Source organism: Saccoglossus kowalevskii, chromosome 10 (genome assembly GCF_978046115.1).
Source record: "Saccoglossus kowalevskii chromosome 10, keSacKowa6.1, whole genome shotgun sequence".
NCBI lineage: Eukaryota > Metazoa > Hemichordata > Enteropneusta > Harrimaniidae > Saccoglossus > Saccoglossus kowalevskii.
The window spans coordinates 20,722,405-20,744,489 of NC_140650.1; the positions used below are offsets into that span (position 1 = coordinate 20,722,405).

Genomic DNA, 22,085 nt, shown 5'->3' on the forward strand with positions numbered 1-22,085 from the left:
ATGTACCATGTGTGTGTGAAGTTTGAACTTGATCAATCCAGATATGTTTCGGATACGAATCCAGAACTGAATTCTTTAAAACAAAATGGCCGCCAGTCGGCCATTTCAAACCCGATCCAAAAAAAAAAATGCTGTGCATCAAGGTCCTATTATGTTTAATGTATTTACCAAATTTGAACAAAATCTGTCCATGCATAACTGAGATCCGGGTCCGGAATGGTGAAAATATGCGATTTCAATGCATTTTCGGCCTTAAAGCGGCTGCCATTTGGCTATCGTTAATGAGATCATGAAACAAATGCACATACATATTTGTGACATGATGTACCTTGTGTGTGTGAAGTTTGAACTCGATCAATCCAGGCATGTCTCAGATACGGATCCAGAACTGAATTCTTTAAAACAAGATGGCCGCCAGTCGGCCATTTCAAACCCGATCCAAAAAAAAAAAATGACGTGCATCAAGGTCCTATTATGTTTAATGTATTTACCAAATTTGAACAAAATCCATCCATGCATAACTGAGATCCGGGTCCGGAATGGTGAAAATATGCGATTTTGATGCATTTTCGGCCTTAAAATGGCCGCTATTCGGCTATCGTTAATCTGATCATGAAAAAAATGCATGTGCATATGTCCCATATAATTTGTGATGTATGAGTGAAGTTTGAACTTAATCGGTCCATGCATGTTCGAGATACAGGTGATCACGGACGGACGCACGGACGCACACAGGGCAAAACATAAGTCCCCGTTTTCGGACTACGTCCGAACGGGGACTAATTACTAGCACTTGAAAACTGAAAACTAATTATGCAAATAAAAAAATTAATATGAACAGATTTGAGTGTAAAACTAATGAGGTCTGTGCAAAGTAACAGACCATCTATGTACCAAGTTTTAATGAAATGTGATTATATAGAATCAAAAAGTTATGTATTAATATGCTAATTAGGAATTAATATGAACAGATTTTAATCCCAAACTAATCAGGTTTGTAAATTGTCCTACAGCATCTTTGTACTAAGTTTCATTGAAATGGAATAATCAGTACTTTAGATATCAGTGTGATAGCTTAGAATTGGTTAATTATGCAAATTAGGTAATTAATATGTACAGATTTTAACCAACAATTAATCAGGTCTGTCTATTGTCCTATAGCATCCATGTACAAAGTTTCATTGAAATGTAATGCTTACTACTTGAAATATCAAAAGCTGAAAATTAATTAATTATTCAAATTAGGTAATTAATATGTACTGATATTACCCTATAAACTATCAGGTCTGTGCAGTATCCTAAGACATCTATGTATGAAATTTAATTGAAATCTGATGATTAGTACTTGAGGTATCAGTATCGACTAATCATTATGCAAATTAGGTAATTAATATGCATGGATTTTTACAAAAACGTAATCAAATCTGTGCATTGGCCCAGAGCATCTATGCACCAAGTTTCATCCAAAACCGATGTATGGTTCTTGAGATAGCAGTGGAACAGACGGACACACATACATACATACATACATACATACATACACACACACACACACACACACACACACACACCCACCCACACACACCCACACACACACACACACACCCACACACACACACACACCCACACACCCACACACACACACACCCACACACACACACACACACCCACACACACACACACACACCCACACACACACACACACACCCACACACACACACACACACCCACACACACACACACACACCCACACACACACACCCCCACACACACCCACACACACCCCCACACACACCCCCACACCCCCACACACACCCCCACACCCCCCCACACACCCCCGCACCCCCACACACACCCCCACACCCCCACACACACCCCCACACCCCCACACACACCCCCACACACCCCCACACCCCCACACACACCCCCACACACACCCCCACACACCCCCACACACACCCCCACACACACCCCCACACCCCCACACACACACCCCCACACCCCCCCCCCCCCCCCCACACACACACACACACACACACACACACACACACACACACACACACACACACACACACACACACACACACACACACACACACACACACACACACACACACACACACACACACACACACACACACACACACACACACGATGCGGAGATAAAGAGTGAAGTGGCGTTGGCACATTATCTGTGGACCTTAACCAAGGTTCCCCCAAAGTCGCATTCATTAGTGAATGAATCTCGGCTAGTGGAATAGGCCTTCCCTGAGTCTGTGGCACACTCACCCAGGGTAGGGGTCGACCCTTCAGGTGTTCAGCCTAAGGTAGGATTTGAACTTGGATCTACCGATCATGAGTCTGATGCAACAACCACTATGCTACCAGTGATCAGCACATTATCTCGGTCACGTGGTTCGTGATGAAAGGAAAACAAATCTTGGGGTCATGGAGTGTCCCCTGACCTAGATTTTATCTCTCCGTCATTGGCAGAATCGCTGATTAACGCCTACAGTTCAAAATAGTAATTTTGACTGACCGGAGTCTATGGTGGATAATTAACTGTAGTGAATTTGGCTGCCAATTCTGAAGCAGTAACATTGAAAATCCAAAACTTGAGAAAGAGATTATTGTATGGCAATGCCCAGAACTGGTATATTATATACTGTCTTTACTATCTGTATAATATACACCATGACATTTTCCTAACAAACCTTTACTGTACAGCTGGGTGCAAGAGACAGGAGAACTATTCATTACTAACCTGTATGCGTTCCATCTGAGTACTGAAAGGATGCATCAATTCAACAAATATTAATCCCGAGGAAAATATATCCACTTTACAATCATAACTCTTTCTTGCAATCTGTACAGAACAATATCATTATTAACATATTATCATTGTTTTCCATAAAGTATAGTCAGACTGGTTTTATATCCCATTACACTCTTTGGATCAAAATCCTGGCCAGTTTTTCACAGTGATGCTATAAACATGCAGCCAATGATTTTAGTTGGCAAAGTCAACACAGAACACATTTTTGTAATTCAGTAGACAATCTTACTTGCTCAGGACTCATATAAAGTTCGGTGCCAACTTGATCAGTATGTTTCTTCTCTGGAGCAACTGGTAGTTCCATTCGCGATGCTGAATGTACTTCCTTCACTAAACCAAAGTCGCCAATCTTGATGAATCCATCCAAAGAAAAGAATATATTGGACGGCTAGGAATGAAATATAAAATATTAATGATAAGATCATCAGTTCGGAAAGTATAATGGAAGTTCTATTAGGTTCACAAATGTTGGATGTATGGCTTATTTGTACATGTCATGCTTGTGCAATACAGAACAGCTATTTCAACATCTATACATTGTGATCCAAACATTCATTAGAAAATAGATCAAACTTTATATAGAAATGAGAAATTATTAGGGTTGTAGAAACCTGTTTGTTTACCTAATCATAGCTATCAGAAAGTCCGTGGAAATAATAAATTCCATTTATTACTAGTTAGGCTTAACTACAGATTACAGCCCCGTACGAAAACCATTTGGGAATATACCCAGGTCTACAAAGAACACCCGAGGGTAGCATTCCCTATACAAAAAAGGCCTCTCCTGAGGGGTCATCCTCAAGACGCTCATGCGCGCGAGACCCGGTCTGTTCATTCTCATAAACGTTTCCGCTGCAGAGTAGCACTGTCACTGGAGGTGGGGGAAGCTCCGACGGCTGAAATGTATATTTTTCGACACAAAGAAGTAAGATCAAATAACAGCGAAAAATCGAAAACTACTCACTATCAAGGAGTCTTGTCCCACGATACAACCACTCAGGCAACCCCTCAGTTACCGGGTGCTTAGAGAGTAGCCCCCCCCCCCCCCAATTTAAGGAGGCTTACTTAAAGCCGACTGAACAATAAAAATAGGGCCCCTACAATTCTAATGCATCAAAACAGTGTTTTGCTGGGGTTCGATAGCACCAGTCTAAACCTGCAGCGTCAAGCAAAGGAGCCAACCTGTAGAGACCCTCCTCCAGCGATCATTCAAGACATTCTGTTATCTCCCGCTCAGAGCACCTGCTCGAACGAAGCCCCAGATATAAAAGCCAATGAGTTGGCTACCCTGCGCACTTCGTGTGCTCTCACCTGGTGACGTTCCAAACGAGCCGATGAAGAAGCAGTTAATTTATATGCTTTATATGCTTATAACAGACAAACATAATGCTTCTCGCTGCCCCTAGGCAGTACCAGCTCAAAACTCGGACGGGACATAGAATCTGTTCCTGACGGTCCTCCTTGTCCACCAAGTTAGTGTGGCGATGGGATTTGATTCTTGACAAAAAAGCCCAACCGAGTCTTCAAAATAACTTGTGAGTTCATAAAGGAGGCACATCCATCACTAAAGGACAGTGCCCCTATCTCTGAGCGCCGCCTACCTGACGCCTGAGCCAAAAGTTTTCGAAGTGACATATTTCATGTCCGCCTTATCCATAGGCTCGAAGAGGGGGGGGGTGTCGTAATGCCAAAAGAAAAAAGGACGAGTCCCAGTCGGGAGGATTCGCTAGCCCCTTGGCGAGTGACCTCTTCGAGCAGAAAGACTTAAACAGTTGTATCATAATAGAAATCAAAGCCAGTTTCAGTCCAGCAGATTTTGATAAAACTGACCGATATCAAAGAATCGTCAATATAGATTTCCCTTGATTAAACAAATATAGGAAAAAATTGGCTACCTCGCTAATAGAGGGTCTTGGATGATCAATCTCCCGTTCGTCACACCAATCTGGATTCGTACAAACATCTGGTGCCTTCCGACTGTGCCAAAGCGAGGATCTTGGACAACTCTGCAGAAAAGCCTTGCACTTGCATGAGTTTATTGACAGCCTCCAGGTGTGAAGATGGAATAGCGCGGGGCTCATCGGTAGAGTGCCGTCCGGCTGGGACAACAGATCCGGAAGATCAGGCAACTCTACGAGTGACTCAACTAGAAGTTCCAGCAACATTGGGAACCAGATCATTACTGGCAAATTGGGTGCCACAAAAGTCAGAAGACAGGTGGGCTTGAGTCGTAACTTCTCTAATACTTGGTGCACCAGTTGGAAGGGTGGAAAGGCGTAAGCGTCCATGAGACATTCAACTCCAACCAATTGATGTGGCGGTCCGAATATGCGGAAAGCTACGTCTCTTGGACCTGAAGGTCCATCAGATGACCGCCCCATCACTGGAGCGACGCATTGATAATGAGAGTCAGTGAGGGAGTCATCTGATCTAGCGGTATTCCCGTTTTCAAGTTCTGTGCATCAATCCACCCTTGGTCCGACAATTGAACCCTTAACGTCAGGTTCCGCATGTGGACCCTGTAGTCCAGTAAGCAATCGGGCGAGACCAGAGAGCTGCTAACGGAACCAAACAACGAACTGACGTCATTTTGCCAATAAGCCGCATCAGTTTGTGTATCCAAGCAGATCCCGTCGATCGGAGTTAGCTGGCATACTCTGCAAGGGAGTCGCATCACTTCGTAGAGGGGCGAATAAGCCCTTGCTCCTTGTCGAACTGCATACCCAGAAAAACCAGGCTGTGGGACAGCATTGGGATGAACTTGGCTATATTTATTAAAAACCCCAAGTCATGGAGGAGCGTTTGTGTCAGTTGTATGTGCTCCACTAACACCTCCCTGTCTTGCTTGTGTAATAACCAGTCGTCAAGGTATGGGTTCAGATAGACTGACGGCCGTTGTAGCAACTGGGTCACCTGTCTTAGTACTCTTATGAAGACGTATGGTGCCATGCACAGACCGAAAGGAAGGGCGGTAAACTCGTAAACGTTGCCCTGTAATGGCAATCTGAGATACCGGCTGCATGAGTGGTGAATGGGAATGTGGAAGTAAGCGTCGCTCAAGTCCAGTGACCCCAGAAGAAGTACCGAAGCTGGTGTTTCCATCCGGAAGCGTTCGAGTTCCACAAACCCGTTAAACCTGGACGCCACCCCGAACTCTTGGGAATGAGGAAGATGTGGGAATAGAACTCTGGAAATTCTCCACTAGGCGTATCACCCTTTCCTCCAGAAGGCTGGCTACTTCCTGTCAGATAGTCTCCGCCTTGACCTCATCCCTCGGCAAAAGACCTGAGGGAGGATGGAGAGTCAGGGGAGGAGAAGACCGAAGAGGAATCCGATATCCATGCGACACTACTTCCAGGGATCGGAAATTCTCCTGTGCCAAGCTGGTAAGTGCTACATAAGGTGCGATCCCATGGGAAGGAGTGGACGGGGGTTCGGAGCTTGTGCTTCCCGAACTCCAGCCTACTAAACAGAAGGCGATCAAACTCGTCTCCCGCTGGAGTAGGATAGACACTCAGAACTGCCTCTCCCTCAACCGAAACCGCTCCTGCCAAGAGGGCAGTATGGACTTGCAAGATATCACACATGGCGACTCTCTGCGCAGCCAGGAACTGGATCAAGGTTCGTTGCTAAGCACGCAGATGGTCAGAACTTAGCAAGGAGAGCTGAAGCTCTAACACCAAAGAAGCCCATTCTATATATTGATGGGGCTAAGTTCCGCCCGTAAAGCCTGATGCACTTGTAAGCTCTGGTGCCGGTCGAATTACCACACAACATGCCTTCCCCGCACTACCCATCATAATAAAGGAATGGGTAGCGGGGTCGGGACAGGGAACCCATGGAGTAGGCTGTGGTACTGCGTGAGTGTCCCACACCGAGGACCCATCAACGGTTTGCGTAGCCCCAATGGGGTATCGATTCACCCAGCGGAAGGCATGGGACATGACTGCTCTGAAACCAGGTTCAAGCTGTTTGTCCTTTTCTCCAGAAGGGTACCAATCCCCCTCCATCACTCTCTGAGCCCCCTCCATAGCGTGGGTTATACGAGGTGCCCAGGGGAGTTGGCCAGTGGGTGTGGTCTCCACGCCGGCAGTGGGAGAGGAGAGCGCTGATGAAAATGGGTCCAAAGGAGTCTCTCCCATAGGGGGGTGTGGTTACCACCGGCCCCGTACAAAACAAAAGTCTCGCGGCAATCACTGCCCGGTTAACAAGCTGCAACCTTAACTGCATATGAGTAAGGGTCAGCTGGGCTCCGGTTGGTTGGGTATCCTGCGACTGTCCCGACAAAGTGCTCCCCCCCCTCTTGTTGGGAAAGTGGTAGCTGTACACCATAAGGGGATTGCATACCATTCTGTACAGGGGTACCAACACTGGAGTCCCCTCCCCTCACAGAGTCGCAAGTAGGGGTAATCTGCGTGGCTTGGTAAGACGCAGGAAAAGATACCTGGTCAGCCCGAACCTGAGGGAGTTGGGGAATACGGAGGAGAAGAAGTAGTCGCTCCCTTTCCCACTGATGTGAGTTGTCCCCCAACTGACCCCTCTCTAAAGGAGAGGTCACTGGGGGATGGGACACACCTGACCCTAGCCCTGGTGGTGGAGGTACAGGCAGTATCTCAGCCTGTATCCCCCCCCCCAGGTCCTCCTGCATCCTACCCTGAGACTGCAGAAGGGAGTTGAGTTTTGAAGCGAGATTACTCATCCAGAATCTCCAAGCCATCTCTACACCATGGGAGCGTTGGACATCTTGACTAATACCAGTTAGGGAAGGCAACAGGGCGTGTCCCTGTGATTGCGCAAGCCCCTCAGGCTGTACTGTTGGTACCAATGAAGTCTCGGTGGATTGAACCGGTTCAGTCCCTAAAGGCCGTACCGAATCGACCAACTCCATAGATCGCAGATCCGCTCTAGGTCTCTGACACAGCCGAGGCATGAATGGCAACACATATGTGGGTCCCAGGCATTTGCGTAAAGCAGGGTGATCATGTCTTATGTCCCGACTGCTGCGTCGGGACATTCTTAGTCTTTTTTTGCGATTTAGGCATTATGCAGTTTGGAAAAAAAGATGCAATGAGATCATGAAAAACGAGAAAATTCACCGTGCCAAAATTCGGAATCTGGTGAAAATAAACTGAGCCGGCAAATCAACTAAACAAGCAGCCTGTCGGCTGAGATAGCTCCGCTGTTAGCAATGCACATTTCAATTAAAGAACAGAAGATATCATTAGAAAATGAACAATATGTATAAGTATCAAAGCAACAGGACTCACTGTTTTCAACAAGAATTCAAAAATATCACTTTTCACAAAAAATAATTATCAAAATTAGGTAATTGAAGATATCACCACAAAATTTACAAATCTGAAAGAGGTCCACATGTAGTACCTATATATGCAATATAAAAGCAATCAGACTTGTGGTTTTCAACAAGAAGTCGAAAATATCACTTTTTACCAAAAAATTAAAATCAAAGAAAGCTTAGAAAGAACTCCTGTGTGCTGAGAGTATTGAAGACACATTAAAAATTAATTCAAAATTACTTGAACTTGAGATATTGATGGAAATGCAGAAAACTAATTATGCAAATAAGGTAACTAATATGAACAGATTTAAGTGTAAAACTAATAAGGTCTGCGTAATGTAATATCTATATTCCAAGTTTCATTGAAATGTGATTAGAACCAAAAAAAATATTAATTATTATGCTAATTAGAGAATTAATATGAACAGATTTTAACCCAAAATTAATCAGGCTGTCTATTGTCCTAGAGCATTTATGTACCAAGTTTTATTCAATTGTGATGATCAATACTTGAGATATCAGTATTAATTATGTTAATTAAGTGATTAAGAAGCATAAATATTTACCAAAACTAATATGGTGTATAGTCCTAAGTTCATTGAAATGTGATGAGTGGTTCTTTAGACATCAGTGCAACAGCAACAAATTAACTAATTATGCAAATTAGGTAGTTAATATGCACAATTATTTATCCCAAAATTAATCAGGTCTCTGCATAGTCCTAGAAGATCTATGTCACAAGTCTCATTGAAATGTGATGATTAGTACTTGAGATAGCAGGCGAAGGGCTGAAAATCAAATAATTATGCTAATAAGCTGATTAATATGCACAAATATTTATCCAAAAACTAATTAGGTTCTGCACAGTCCTCAAATAACTATGTACCATGTTTCATTGAAATGTGATCATTACTACTTGAAATATCAAAAGCGGAAAATTACTTATGCAAATTAGGTAATTAATATTTACTGATATTACCCTAAAAACTATCAGGTCTGTGCAGTTTCCTATGACATCTATGTACCAAGTTTTATTGAAATGTTATGATTAGTACTTGAGATATCAGTGGAAAAGGCGAAAATTGATTAATCATTATGCAAATTATGTAATTAATATAAACAGATTTTCACCCAAAACTGCGCATTAATCTGCGCATTAGTTCAGAGCATCCATGTGCCAAGTTTCATTAAAATCCAATTAGTGGTTCTTGAGATAACTGTGGATCAAAAAAAGGCGCACACACACACATGCACGCACACGCGCACACACACACACACACGAGGTCTACCAAAGGTACATATACACCAAGTATCAAAGCATTCAGACTTGTAGTTTTCAAGAAGAAGTCGAAAAAGTCAAACATTGACACAGACGCCGGACAATCACTCAGATGATGAGCTCCGCTCAACAAAGTCGACAGCGGAGCTAAAAATTAGATTTTTACCTTCAAATCTCTATGAATCATTGCACATTTATGGATATACTGCACGGCACTAATAATCTGTTCAAATATAACCAACACCTGCTGATCGTTTCTTTTCCCATTCAACCAGTCTCCCAAAGTTTCTCTTTTACAAAGTTGCATTTGTATGTATAAATATTTTTTGTGGCCGCCAGCTGTTTCTTTATTTTCGCGTTGATCGTTGGAGTGGTTTTTAGATGGCACATCCATAGAGCCACTATCATCTCGAAATTCCACACTCGAAGAACAACTCTCTTCCTTCTCATCATCTGCAGAGTTCAAGTTGGATGAGGTCTCTATTGTTGAGGAATACGTACTCGAGAACGTTTGATCACTGAAATCATAGAATGATATTAACAGCTTAAACTAAATGGAAATCTTACATTTATGGAAATAGTTGATGCTTGAGAAATAAGCTTCAACAGACCGTTTATATACTAGTACTCAAATACAAAGGGGGGTTTATTTGATTTTTTTTAGTTTTTTCCTGGTTTATTTATTTTCTTTACACAGAAAATAAACCAAGTAAAATGAAATGCTGTATCAATATTAAGTGGCATGGATGGCTATATGATTTTACACATTGATAGCAGATAATTCCACAGGGCCAGTATTTGACTCTATGGCTGGCATGCTATGTGTTTGACTTGTCAGTAAAACAATAATGGCTTCAAACCTATGTCATGTAGTTAATTTTTTGGAATATAACATTTTAACAATAAAGTTAATTGTTGTTATCTTTCTCACAATAAATTTGCATATTTTTTCAAAAGATTATTATGTAACTAATAGGAAATTATAACTTTTGGTCTAGAAAAAAAAACATAAAAAAGTTGCCACAAAACATTAGTGGGAAAAAATGTTCTGTTCAAGAGGTATAAACAGTCCATCACTGGTACTTACATTGCACAGTTGTGATAATCCTTCTGTTCAACCGTTGGAGATTCAAACCAAGCTTGGAAATACCTGACAATATTATGGTGCTCCAACTTTGCCATTGCTTTGACTTCTCGCATAACTTTCTGCCTCGCTTCTTCTCTATTGTGTAATAATGTAACTGTCAGTGCATTGGTTTTAATAACTCATGACTCATTCAAAACACCCACTGTACGCTAAACTTAAACATACATTATATGTCCAATGTTTTATATTCCCAGTCTTTGCTCCATGTGTTTGACACACGATATCTGAACCTAGACTGTGCGACAACTGTGGCACTTTATGAATTTAATACAAGAAAACAAACTGACTATACTGTAGACGTTTTCGGAGGTATTGTGTAATAATGTAAAGCTATGACATCATAAAAATCTCTAATTCTGACAGAGGTGATTTATAATCTAGAATAATATTTTTGTGGAATTTACATTTTCTATTAAGATACACTTACCGATTTGGTAATAAAATCCTTTTTATTGCGTAGGTATTTTCATCTAATTTATTTCTAGCTGCAAAGACAGTTCCATATCCTCCTTTACCAAGGCAATAGAGCTGTTCAAAATCCTCATGATATCTACAAAATATTAAATGTAAAGTTATAAGGATGGTCTATCTCGACCTCAATCTGATTAAAATCCGATATAGGTATGAGGCTCCAATTTTTTTTTTTAACCCTTTATATTATATTTATTTGTATTTTAGTTTGAATATGTTGATTTTTTTTGGTTTTTCTTGCCGTTAATCAGTTCTTAGAAAATTGTGTCCCAGTCGCCTCTAACTACATCTGACTCAATGCCTATACAAATCTCGTACAATGAGATCAGTTTTCGACGAGTTTTGTCGACCAATCATAGTGCGGCTTACAAAAATAGCTGTCTGACTTTGCACATGCGCCAGACTCATCGTTCCAGGCTATTTCAAGATGGCTGCAAGTAATGTTAGAACCGATTTGAAATCAATCGAGGATTCTGAATTTCAGGTGAGTTTTAGTCACTTTTACAAAAACTTAATTATTATTTGTGAGCAATCACGATTGATGTATGTAATTCATTTGAGATAATTCGGATTTCAACTTTGATGACCTTGTATTACCGCAGGTGAGGCGGCAGTCACCGATCATGTTAACGAGTTGCATTCAACGCAATATAAACCATCAGTTACATGCATTTTGTTTAGACTTTATACTGATAGTCATCACGATCCAACTATTGCATTATGAGTTACATTACATTACATTACGGCCAGGCAATGTTTTTGCGAGTCTCTGATAAACCTATGGCTTTCATGTCTGTAATTTTCCTATTTGTATTTAGCCGTTCAACAACATCCCCTACTCCCGTCTTAACCGTTAAACGGTCCGAGCGCCTTTGAGTAACAATAATAGTTTTGTCTTCACGTGACGCCGTGACTGTGACCTATATGCATGAAGTCAATTTTGTTATTGCGATATATTAAATGTGCACATTTCCCCTTTCTTTAAGGGTGTGCAAAAAGGAGGCATTAACACATCTGTTATTAAAAACAAATGTCCAAGCCATCCTGCCAACTGGATTTGGTTAAATCACTAATCTACCCAAGTATGATTCAGGAACCTGGTGCTGTTATCATAGTTTCACCCGTGGTTTCATTAATGAAAGTTCAGGTAAGATTTCTACACAACATTAAAATCTTAGTTTGCATTATGTGTGTTATAAATTGTAGAAGTTCATGTTGAATGGTCGATGGAATGCGGTTTAAAAGTGGCTAAGCCACTCATCATTTCATATTTTCTGATAAAATGCGAATATTTCTATTGTAGGATATATGTGAACATATTCCTCCACTACTGCATATGTACAGAGCTGTGTTGGTTCATTAAGTTATTTGGGCAATCCATTATAAAAGTGCTCATTTTACCAAAATTTCAGTGTACATGATTTACTACAGAATTATTTTTTTCTTAAAAATCAGGAAATGATTAGATTTGGAGTCCTAACTTGTACACGTTTACCTTCAAATGATAATTTGTGTTTTTTTTTGTAGGGGTGAAAAACCAGATGACAGCCAAAAAAGCATGTGCAAGACACAACAAAGTGCATTCAAGGAATTTTTCCAGCATGCTGGGGAACTACGCTGTTGCCTGATGTTACAGTCCTTGCACTGACCACAACTGCCTCAAAATCTCTACAGTCCCAGTTGAAAGACAGCCTCATTAAATTATTCCAGACTCCTAGGGACAGTGTATCCATATTTTTTGGATGGTTGACAAACTAAGAGAAGAAAAAGATACTTTCCCACAGACAATTATTTATTTTTCATTAGCTCTAAAATATCGTTATTTCAAAGAGGAGTATTCCCAGTCAGTTTTTTTTATATGCGAATGTACCGGTACTATAGGGAAACTGACAGTATTGTACAAGCATTGCATCCAAAAGAAATAGCTGAAGTGTCCAACTAAAGTTTGAGATTAATATTCTGCTACACAGCCTTTGGTATGGGCAATTGTATCAAAACTGTATTCCATTTAGATCCTTCTTTCGATATTGAAAGTTATAATACAGGGGTCAGATTGAGTTGGAAGAGATGATGAACCATCTCAGCAGTCTTATTTTATCATGTAAATTAATAAATTATATAATAAATGTAACACTATATATAGGAGGGTTAACTTTGAAGATTTTGCATCAAATGAAGACATCAGTGACATGAAGAGCAATAAACCACATCACTTAAATAAGTGACATCTTGGTTTATTTCATGAAAAATAGCATATATTTAACATCCTTAAGCCATTTATTTTCCAGCTGTTTTTTTAAGCATAACATGTTCATCTGCTCAAAAAAAACAATTGACAGAACAAGGTTTATTTAAGTATCAATGAATATTTATCTCAAAGAAAATATGTTTGTCAATCACTAATTTACTGAAAATACTCTGATAAAAATAACAAAAGTATTTGGCAGCTATTCATCACAGTTTTAGAATTCAACAGGGATATGTGGCTACCTACTATTATTTATTGTGATGGTACTGTTTATCAAAATAGCACAACTATTCCAAAATGCCTGTTGAGAATCTTAGTTAAATAACAAATTGATGGATAATAAAGATACCTGGTGGATCTTTTCTTTGTGTGACCAAACTAAGACATTTTGCATCAAAAACACTGACTAAAAAATAGATGGAATCAATTCTGATCAGACATAGACAAGAACAACGAAGTCATCAATAATTACAAAAAACAACTGGTATGGAAAAAAATTATAGTACAGCATCATGTCTAAGAAAATACTAATTAACATGTTAAATTAATGTGCTGCATTAATCTCATAACATAAGTTGTATGAAATTTGCATTACAAGAGTTGGGGAAAAAAGTACACTGAGCTTGCAGCCTCTCAGCTGAGATATCTGTGCTGTTAGAAATGCATGTCAATAAATACAATATAGGTGATTAACATAAATATTATGTAAATTATATAAATATATACTATCGACACGCGAATACTAGTAGTTGGTTTCTAAAACTGAATCCACAATGAAACCACACATTCATCAGCCCTGGAGAATAATTGTTTCTGGGGTGTCACGTTCTTTCTGAAAAAAACAAACATGGAACACGGTGAATTGATAGCGAGCGTTGTTCCCCCCGATCGTAAACATGCGTGTTGTCGGTGACCCATCTGTCAGCCGGGAGCAGTTGAAAAAACATCCATTTTTCGTGAATTGTTAGTTTAGAAATGATCGACTAAAATGAATTTTCAAGTAAAGATCCTGATTGGGATAAAACGACTTGTATTTGATACTGGATCACCGACGCCGATCCAGAGGCAAAAAACAACATTACTGGCACATGTAATTCATCTGCCACCAAACAGAAATAAAATACAATCAAGGCCAAAAGAGTTAATGAATGCTACTTACTTGTTATTTTAGACAATGATCCATCATCGAATAAACTGCGTTGTTAATAAGTTGTATGAGGTCCAGCTCACGCAAAAGTAGCAGCAGTATGCCGCCATGTTTTGAGTAATGCTCAGGCACGTTTGTAACCCGTGATCTGATTGGCTAGTCCCTGTGCGAGATTTGTATGAGATTTGTATAGGCATTGAGGCAGATGTAGTTAGAGGCGACTGGGACACAATTTTCTAAGAACTGATTAACGGCAAGAAAAACCCAAAAAATTGACATATTCAAACTAAAATACAAATAAATATAATATAAAGGGTTATATAAAATTAAAAAAATATTGGAGCCTCATACCTACATCCGATTTTAATCAGATTGTCTCGACCTGTAATTGACAAGGTTTAAACTTATATGTGCACATGTACATGTATTGTAAAATTTGGATTTACTGATTTCAAAACTCCACAGAAGACCCAATATTAATTTTATCTCTCTAAACTGAAACCTGCACTTTCCCTTGGTAATTGAAATGTTTCACCGATCAGTCTTTTTGGTGTTCAGTGTAGAAAAGTTTCACTGTACATGTTTCTACATGTATTAAATAGTTAAAGTGGTGTGATACTAAAGATAGTTACCTAGATTTAAATTCCTTAGAGTCACTTCTGTTGTTCTTATTACCAGATCTTGTTCTGGAACAGCATCAATTACAACAAAATCAGCCATTTTTAATACATGTATAATGAATATATATACTAGCAGCCTGTCGGCTAAGATAGCTTTGCTGTTATCAATGCACATTTCAATCAAAGAACTGAAGATATCGTCAGAAAATGAACAATATGTATATTATTAAAGCAATCAAACTTGCTGTTTTCAACAAAAATTTGAAAATATAACTTTTTATCAAAAATATTCATTAAAATTAGATAATTGAAGCACAAAATCATCACGAAATGAACAAATCTGAGAGAGGTTTACCTGTAGTACCTATGTAGTATATATAATATCAAAGCAATTAGACTTGCGGTTTTTAACAAGAAGTCAAAAATATCACTTGTTACCAAAGATTACAAAAATATTCATCAAAATTAGAGAATTAAAGATATCATCGCAAAATGAACAAATCTGAGAGATCCTAGCAAGGTACTTACATACCAAGTATCAAAGCATTTGAACTGGCGGTTTTCAAGAAGAAGTCGAAAATAGCATTTTTGACCAAAAATGACAAAAATATTCGCTATAAATAAGACAATTGAACATATCCACACGAAATGAACAAATCTGTGAGAGAACCACCCAAGGTACTTTCCTAGAAAGTTTCACAGCTATACAGTTTGTGGTTTTTAAAAAGAAGTTGAAAATGTAAACGGCAACGAAAACCATGTGAAATGGGAAAACTAAGACGCCTCGTGGCGTCACGATAACTTATTCAAGATGGCGACAAACACAGGGATTTCGCTGTATTTTTCCAAAGTTTTCTTCTTGAAATCTACTAATTTCGAACCATCGCCCTCAAAATAATTGATGAAATAGTTTCGGGACCCATCAACAGTACAAAGGTAGAAACTTAAGGCGAAAATAATGAAAAAAACGGCTGTTACGACCTGACCCGATTTCAGTTTGGTAAAATAGGGTACCTCGCAAAGGATAGAACTGTAGCTCCATGGTTTCGCGTTAACATCACGACGAACAAAATAACCGACATCGAAACCAAGTGAGTTACAGAACTGCAGCTAGGTTCAACCACGGTTTCGTTCAACACAATGGCAACAGCAGACTGCAACCTCTGCGGTCGATCCACACAACCACAACTTTCCGAAAAGACTTCTGCCAGTCACTAAATTGCACGCAAACACGATTTCGTCTGTCCTAAGAGTTCCACAACATCCATTACCACTTTAGTATAGTCTTTGGAAGGAATTCTGTCGATTTAACAGGAGAATCGACCTGCCCACACAGACGGAAACAATTTGACTGACCGACATAGGAACACACAGACTTATTCATAAACAAAGTTATTCCAACACCATACTATGGATGGCACTCTCACTGTAGATCGCCACAGTAAAGTTTTGAGGGGCTAATTTGCATAATTTTCCGCAGATCGACTTCTCATGAACAAATTACCACCTACACTCATCAAGGCATCCACACACCAAAAATGATTCGGCGGTTTTTGAGAAGAAGTTGTGTACAGACAGATAGACAAGATAGACGGACGACAGACGCAGGACAGAAACCCATCCCATAGCCAATGACGTCTAATGTATGTACCAAAGAAATTCATCCATAAATGCCAGGAATGCTTGATATTTTAAGATTTTTTAGCACAAAAATGGCTACCATTCGGCCATTTTTAATAGGATCATCAAACCAATATATCTGTATATCTATGACATGATAAATGAATATTTAAAATTTGAACATAATCAGTCAAAGCAAGTCAGATATGGCGCGAGTAAAACAAAATGGCCGCCAGTCGGCCATTTTAAATCATATCTGAAAAATAAAATTATTTGCATTAAGGTCCCATAATGTCTAATGTATATACCAAGTTTGAACAAAATCCATCTGTAAATAACCAAGAAATGCTTCATTTTGATGATTTTTTAGCACAAAAATGGCCGCTATTCGGCCATCTTGAATCAGATCATGAAACAAATTGATGTGCATATGTATAATACCATGTACATGTATGTGTGAAGTTTGATTATGATTGGTCCAGGAATTTCAAAGATAATAAGTGAGAAAATATATCTTTTTCCAATGTATCTCACTTAGGTACGGACGCATGCACGCACACACATGCAAGCATGCACACGCGCATTCACACACGGAAGCACAGACACACAGTGGTCAAAACATAAGTCCTCGTTTTCGGACTGCGTCCAAACGGGGACTAAAAATACCCATCATATATTAATTACAGAACCCATTAAACAACCTGAACAAAAGAAATTATTATTTTTTCTTGCTATAATGATAACATGTAACTTCATGCAGAGGTCCTAATAAATGAGATTTAAAAAAAAGGGATTGTCACTTGTCCCAAGGGTTGCAAGTTTTTTTTATTTATTTATTTTCTAGTAACATGTTCAATTATACCATAGGGTCCTTTTGCTTACTGACCTGACTACACTTTGTACTTGGCAGTTTCCAGCAGAAACAGAATCATTAGTTTATTTTACATTAAAGACACGTTGAACAAAAAGTCCATTTTGGGCTAGTTTCAGAGATTAGAGGACTTTTTATACTGGAATTGTTCCAGTACGGAGTTGATAGATTTGCATATCAAAATCATTTATTTGAATAGGACATGTTCTATATATTCACCAAAAAACAATGTTGCTATGTTTCTAGGCGTACAACGAAATTGAAACAAAAGAAATCGTTGATCTAAATGACCCGTGTCCTTGGATATCAAGTCTTATGGCCATTGTGTTTGCGAGCGAAAATACCAGCGAATATTCCCGGGGAACAAATATTAATGCTGTAATTCACTCTGATGTGGGAATAGATGACAAAGGTCAAAAACAAATTTGAGGGAATCAGAAAACATTACTTACTGCACGTGAATTTCACAACAAAGTTTTCAACGTTCTGGTTATCTATGTGCAACTGCAGTCTTTGAAACAAAATTGAAGGACTCTAAAAACGCAATTTATGGCATGACAAAAATGCAATGTAATGCAATGCAATATCACGACAAATGTTCGCCCACTCTTCCATGTTTATTTGGGGATATTTACTTTAGTTGAATTTTGTCTGTGATAGCAACGTGAATTTGAAGACTCAGAATATGACAGTGACAACCACCAAAACGTAATTGAAGGCAAATGAAAACATGGCGCAAAAAAGACAGTTTTGAGTCGTGGCGCAAGACAGAGGAATGGCATCAGTCATTTTGAGGGTGTCACAATAAGTGAGGGAGCAAATCGTTTTTATGCTATGAAAAAGTGAAGACCCTGAACATACTTTTTTGACTTTAGTAAAACGTTATTATGTTCATGTGCTGCAAGTTACAGAACTCGTACTCATCAAATAATTAAGCCCAGGCATTTTTGATGTCGAAATCGAGAAACTCTCTTTTACGCAAACTGGGAACTTCTAATTACGAAACGAATTACAGGACGACAAAGCTGAAATATCCAAGAACCAACACATACCAAAATTATATCTCAAAAGTGAATATTCGTGGTGTATTTTAAGTTTAACCAGACCGGAAGTGGGAGTTTGTTTGTACTCCAAATATCCAAACATATTTTAGTATAAGGTAGTAAAAAGTAAAATTGTGTGGTTATTTTTGATCACTTGATCGCTTCAGTAAAAAAACACAGACTCACCATGATGTTTGTGACGCATTAGTTGACTGACATGTGTTCTTTGATCCGATGGGTCAAGAATGTCATTAAAGCAATCAGAATGTCGGTAGAATCTGAAGTTCCCGAATGGTAGTGATCATAAAAATAACATTGCGTAAGTAAAGTGATGTAGTAGCACGATGTGTTGGCATCGATTTCAGTGGAAAACTGCATGATGGTTTTCAAAAGACGTGATTAGCAATTTTTAAAAGGTAAAATAGGTTTTGAAAGAAGAGTTTTTACATGATTCTTGTGTTTTCGTTTATTTTGCTTGCGTATTTTTATACACATCCACCATTTTTTTTGCATACAATGTTGCAAAATGTAAAATCAATATTTACTTACAAACAAAGCGATGCTAATTTCACAAAATTGACTAGCCGCTATGTATCGTGCTACTAGGTCTATTGTTTACAAATTACGACTGACAGGAGGCATGTCGGTCGGTACATAATCATAATAACAATCGGACAATAGTCCTGGTCGGAAGCATTTCCGTGGTGGTCACTAATTTTGAGTGCCGGTCAGGCCGACCACCACCAACCAGCGTGGCTAGATCCCTGGATGACACAAGTCTGAGAAAAAGCTAGTATACGACTAGAAAAAGCTTTTTTTATAGATTTTTGAGTACAATGGCCACCAGCCACTCAAAATTTATTCAACCAAAAAACAAGCCATTGTCAATGACACGTCCCCGTTCCGTTCATATTTGAGTGACATATACATTCAAAGCAGATCATGACCGAAATCTCAGACCACTTTCAGTCCAGTCCATCCATGCATGACTGAGATTCGGTTCTGGAATTGTGAAAATACGTGATTTTGATGCATTTTCGACCTTAAAATGGCCATCATTCAGCTATTGTTAAGTGGATCATGAAACAAATGCACATATCTATTTGTGACATGATGTACCATGTGTGTGTGAAGTTTGAACTTGATCAATCCAGGCATGTCTCAGTTACGGATCAAGAACTGAATTTTTTAAAACAAAATGGCCGCCAGTCGGCCATTTCGAACTAGATCCGAAAAAAAAAAATGTCGCGCATCAAGGTCCTATTATGTTTAATGTATGTACCAAATTTGAACAAAATTCGTCCATGCATAACTGAGATCCGGGTCCGGAATGGTGAAAATGTGCGACTTCAATGCATTTTCGGCCTTAAAGCAGCCGACATTTGGCTAACGTTAATGAGATCATGAAACAAATGCACATACATATTTGTGACATGATGTACCTTGTGTGTGTGAAGTTTGAACTCTATCAATCCAGGCATGTCTCAGAACTGAATTCTTTAAAACAAAATGGCCGCTAATCGGCCATTTCAAACCCGACCCCCCAAAAAAAATTACGTGCATCAAGGTCCTATTATGTTTAATGTATGTACCAAATTTAAACAGAATCCGTCCATGCATAACTGAGATCCGGGTCCGGAATGGTGAAAATGTGCGATTTCAATGCATTTTCGGCCTAAAAGCGACCGCCATTTGGCTATCGTTAATGAGATGATGAAACAAAGGCACATACATATTTGTGACATGATGTACCTTGTGTGTGTGAAGTTTGAACTCGATCAATCCAGGCATGTCTCAGATACGGATCCAGAACTGAATTCTTTAAAACAAAATGGCCGCCAGTCGGCCATTTCAAACCCGACCCCATAAAAAAAAATGACGTGCATCAAGGTCCTATTATGTTTAATGTATGTACCAAATTTACACAAAATCCGTCCATGCATAACTGAGATCCGGGTCCGGAATGGTGAAAATGTGCAATTTTGATGCATTTTCGGCCTTAAAATGGCCGCTATTCGGCTATCGTTAATCGGATCATGAAAAAAATGCATCTGCATATGTCCCATATAATGTGTGATGTATGAGTGAAGTTTGAACTTAATGGGTCCATGCATGTTCGAGATACAGGTGATCACGGACGGACGAACGCACGGACGCACACAGGGCAAAACATAAGTCCCCGTTTTCAGACTACGTCCGAACGGGGACTAATAACTTGATGTTCACCTGTACACCATCCATTCCTGTCTCTGTACCAACTCACATGTGTAAGAAAAAGCTGGTAACACATACATTCACACAGGAACACACCTCAATTTATAAGCCTCCTCTGGATCCTAAAACTAACAGCCTGTCGGCTGAGCTATCTCCACTGTAGCAATGAACATTTCAATTAAAGAACAGAAGATATCATTAAAAATGAACAATATCTGTAGTATCAAAGCAGTCAGACTTGTGGTTTTTAACAAGAAGTCAAAAATATCACTTTTTACCAAAAATTGAAGAATTGAAAATATCATCACAAAATGAACAAATCTGTGAGAGACGTGGGTTCTAAATTTAGTTAGATATGCAAGCTAGTTTATACAGTTTCAAACGGGATCACAGGTCAAGTGCCAGACATAAGACCTTGCTTTCGCCAATCAGATTATTGTTATAATAATATTACAGTCACTCATTGGATATTCTCTATATATACATCATCAGTAGTAAATAAAGCAGTTAAGAAATGGTTTGAGGGGAAATGAAATCATATGTTATGTTCACCATACTTTTAGTTTTTTGGGCTCATGTCATCAGAATATCAAATCAAAGAAAGCTTAGAAAGACCTCCCATGTGCTGAGAGTATTGGAGATACATTAAATATAATTTGAAATTACTTAGCTGAAAACTAATTATGCAAATCAGAAAATTAACATGAACAGATTTGATTGTAAAACTAATGAGGTCTGCGCAATGTAACAAAAACTCCAAAACAAAAATGTACCAAGTTTAATTGAAATGTGATTAGAACCAAAAAATTATGAATTATTATGCTAATTAGGGAAATAATATGAACAGAGTTTTACCCCAAACTAATTAGGTTTGTACATTGTCCTAGAGCATCTTTGTACTAAGTTTCATTAAAATGGAAATTAGTACTTTAGATATCAGTGTGAAAGCTTAAAATTGGTTAATTATGCAAATTGGGTAATTAATATGTACAGATTTTAACCCAAAATTATCCAGGTCTGTCTATTGTCCTACAGCATCCATGTATAAACATTCATTGATATGTGATGATTAGTACCTGAGATATCAGTGTGAAAGTTGGAAATTGGTTAATTATGCAAATTAGGTAATTAATATGCACAAATATTTACCAAAAACTAATTGGGTCTCTGCATAATTCTAGATTCATTGAAATGTGATGATTAGTACTTTAGATATCAGTAGAAAAGCTGAAAATTAATTATGCAAATTAGGTGATTAATATGCACAAATATTTATCTGAAACAATCAAT

The 22,085-nt window shown here is 38.9% G+C and overlaps 1 protein-coding gene across 1 annotated transcript in view; it reads right to left on the reverse strand.

Annotated features, from left to right (window-relative positions):
• Nucleotides 1-22,085, reverse strand: part of LOC146737954 (eukaryotic translation initiation factor 2-alpha kinase 3-like) — a 33,848-nt gene that overhangs the window by 3,636 nt on the left and 8,127 nt on the right. The window contains exons 3-8 of the mRNA XM_085504351.1: nt 15,060-15,113; nt 10,989-11,111; nt 10,502-10,636; nt 9,581-9,932; nt 3,066-3,224; nt 2,765-2,866 (exon numbers count right to left, since the gene is read on the reverse strand). Of these exons, the coding sequence (XP_085360477.1) occupies nt 2,765-2,866; nt 3,066-3,224; nt 9,581-9,932; nt 10,502-10,636; nt 10,989-11,111; nt 15,060-15,113 (925 nt within the window). The remainder of the gene's footprint in view (nt 1-2,764; nt 2,867-3,065; nt 3,225-9,580; nt 9,933-10,501; nt 10,637-10,988; nt 11,112-15,059; nt 15,114-22,085) is intronic.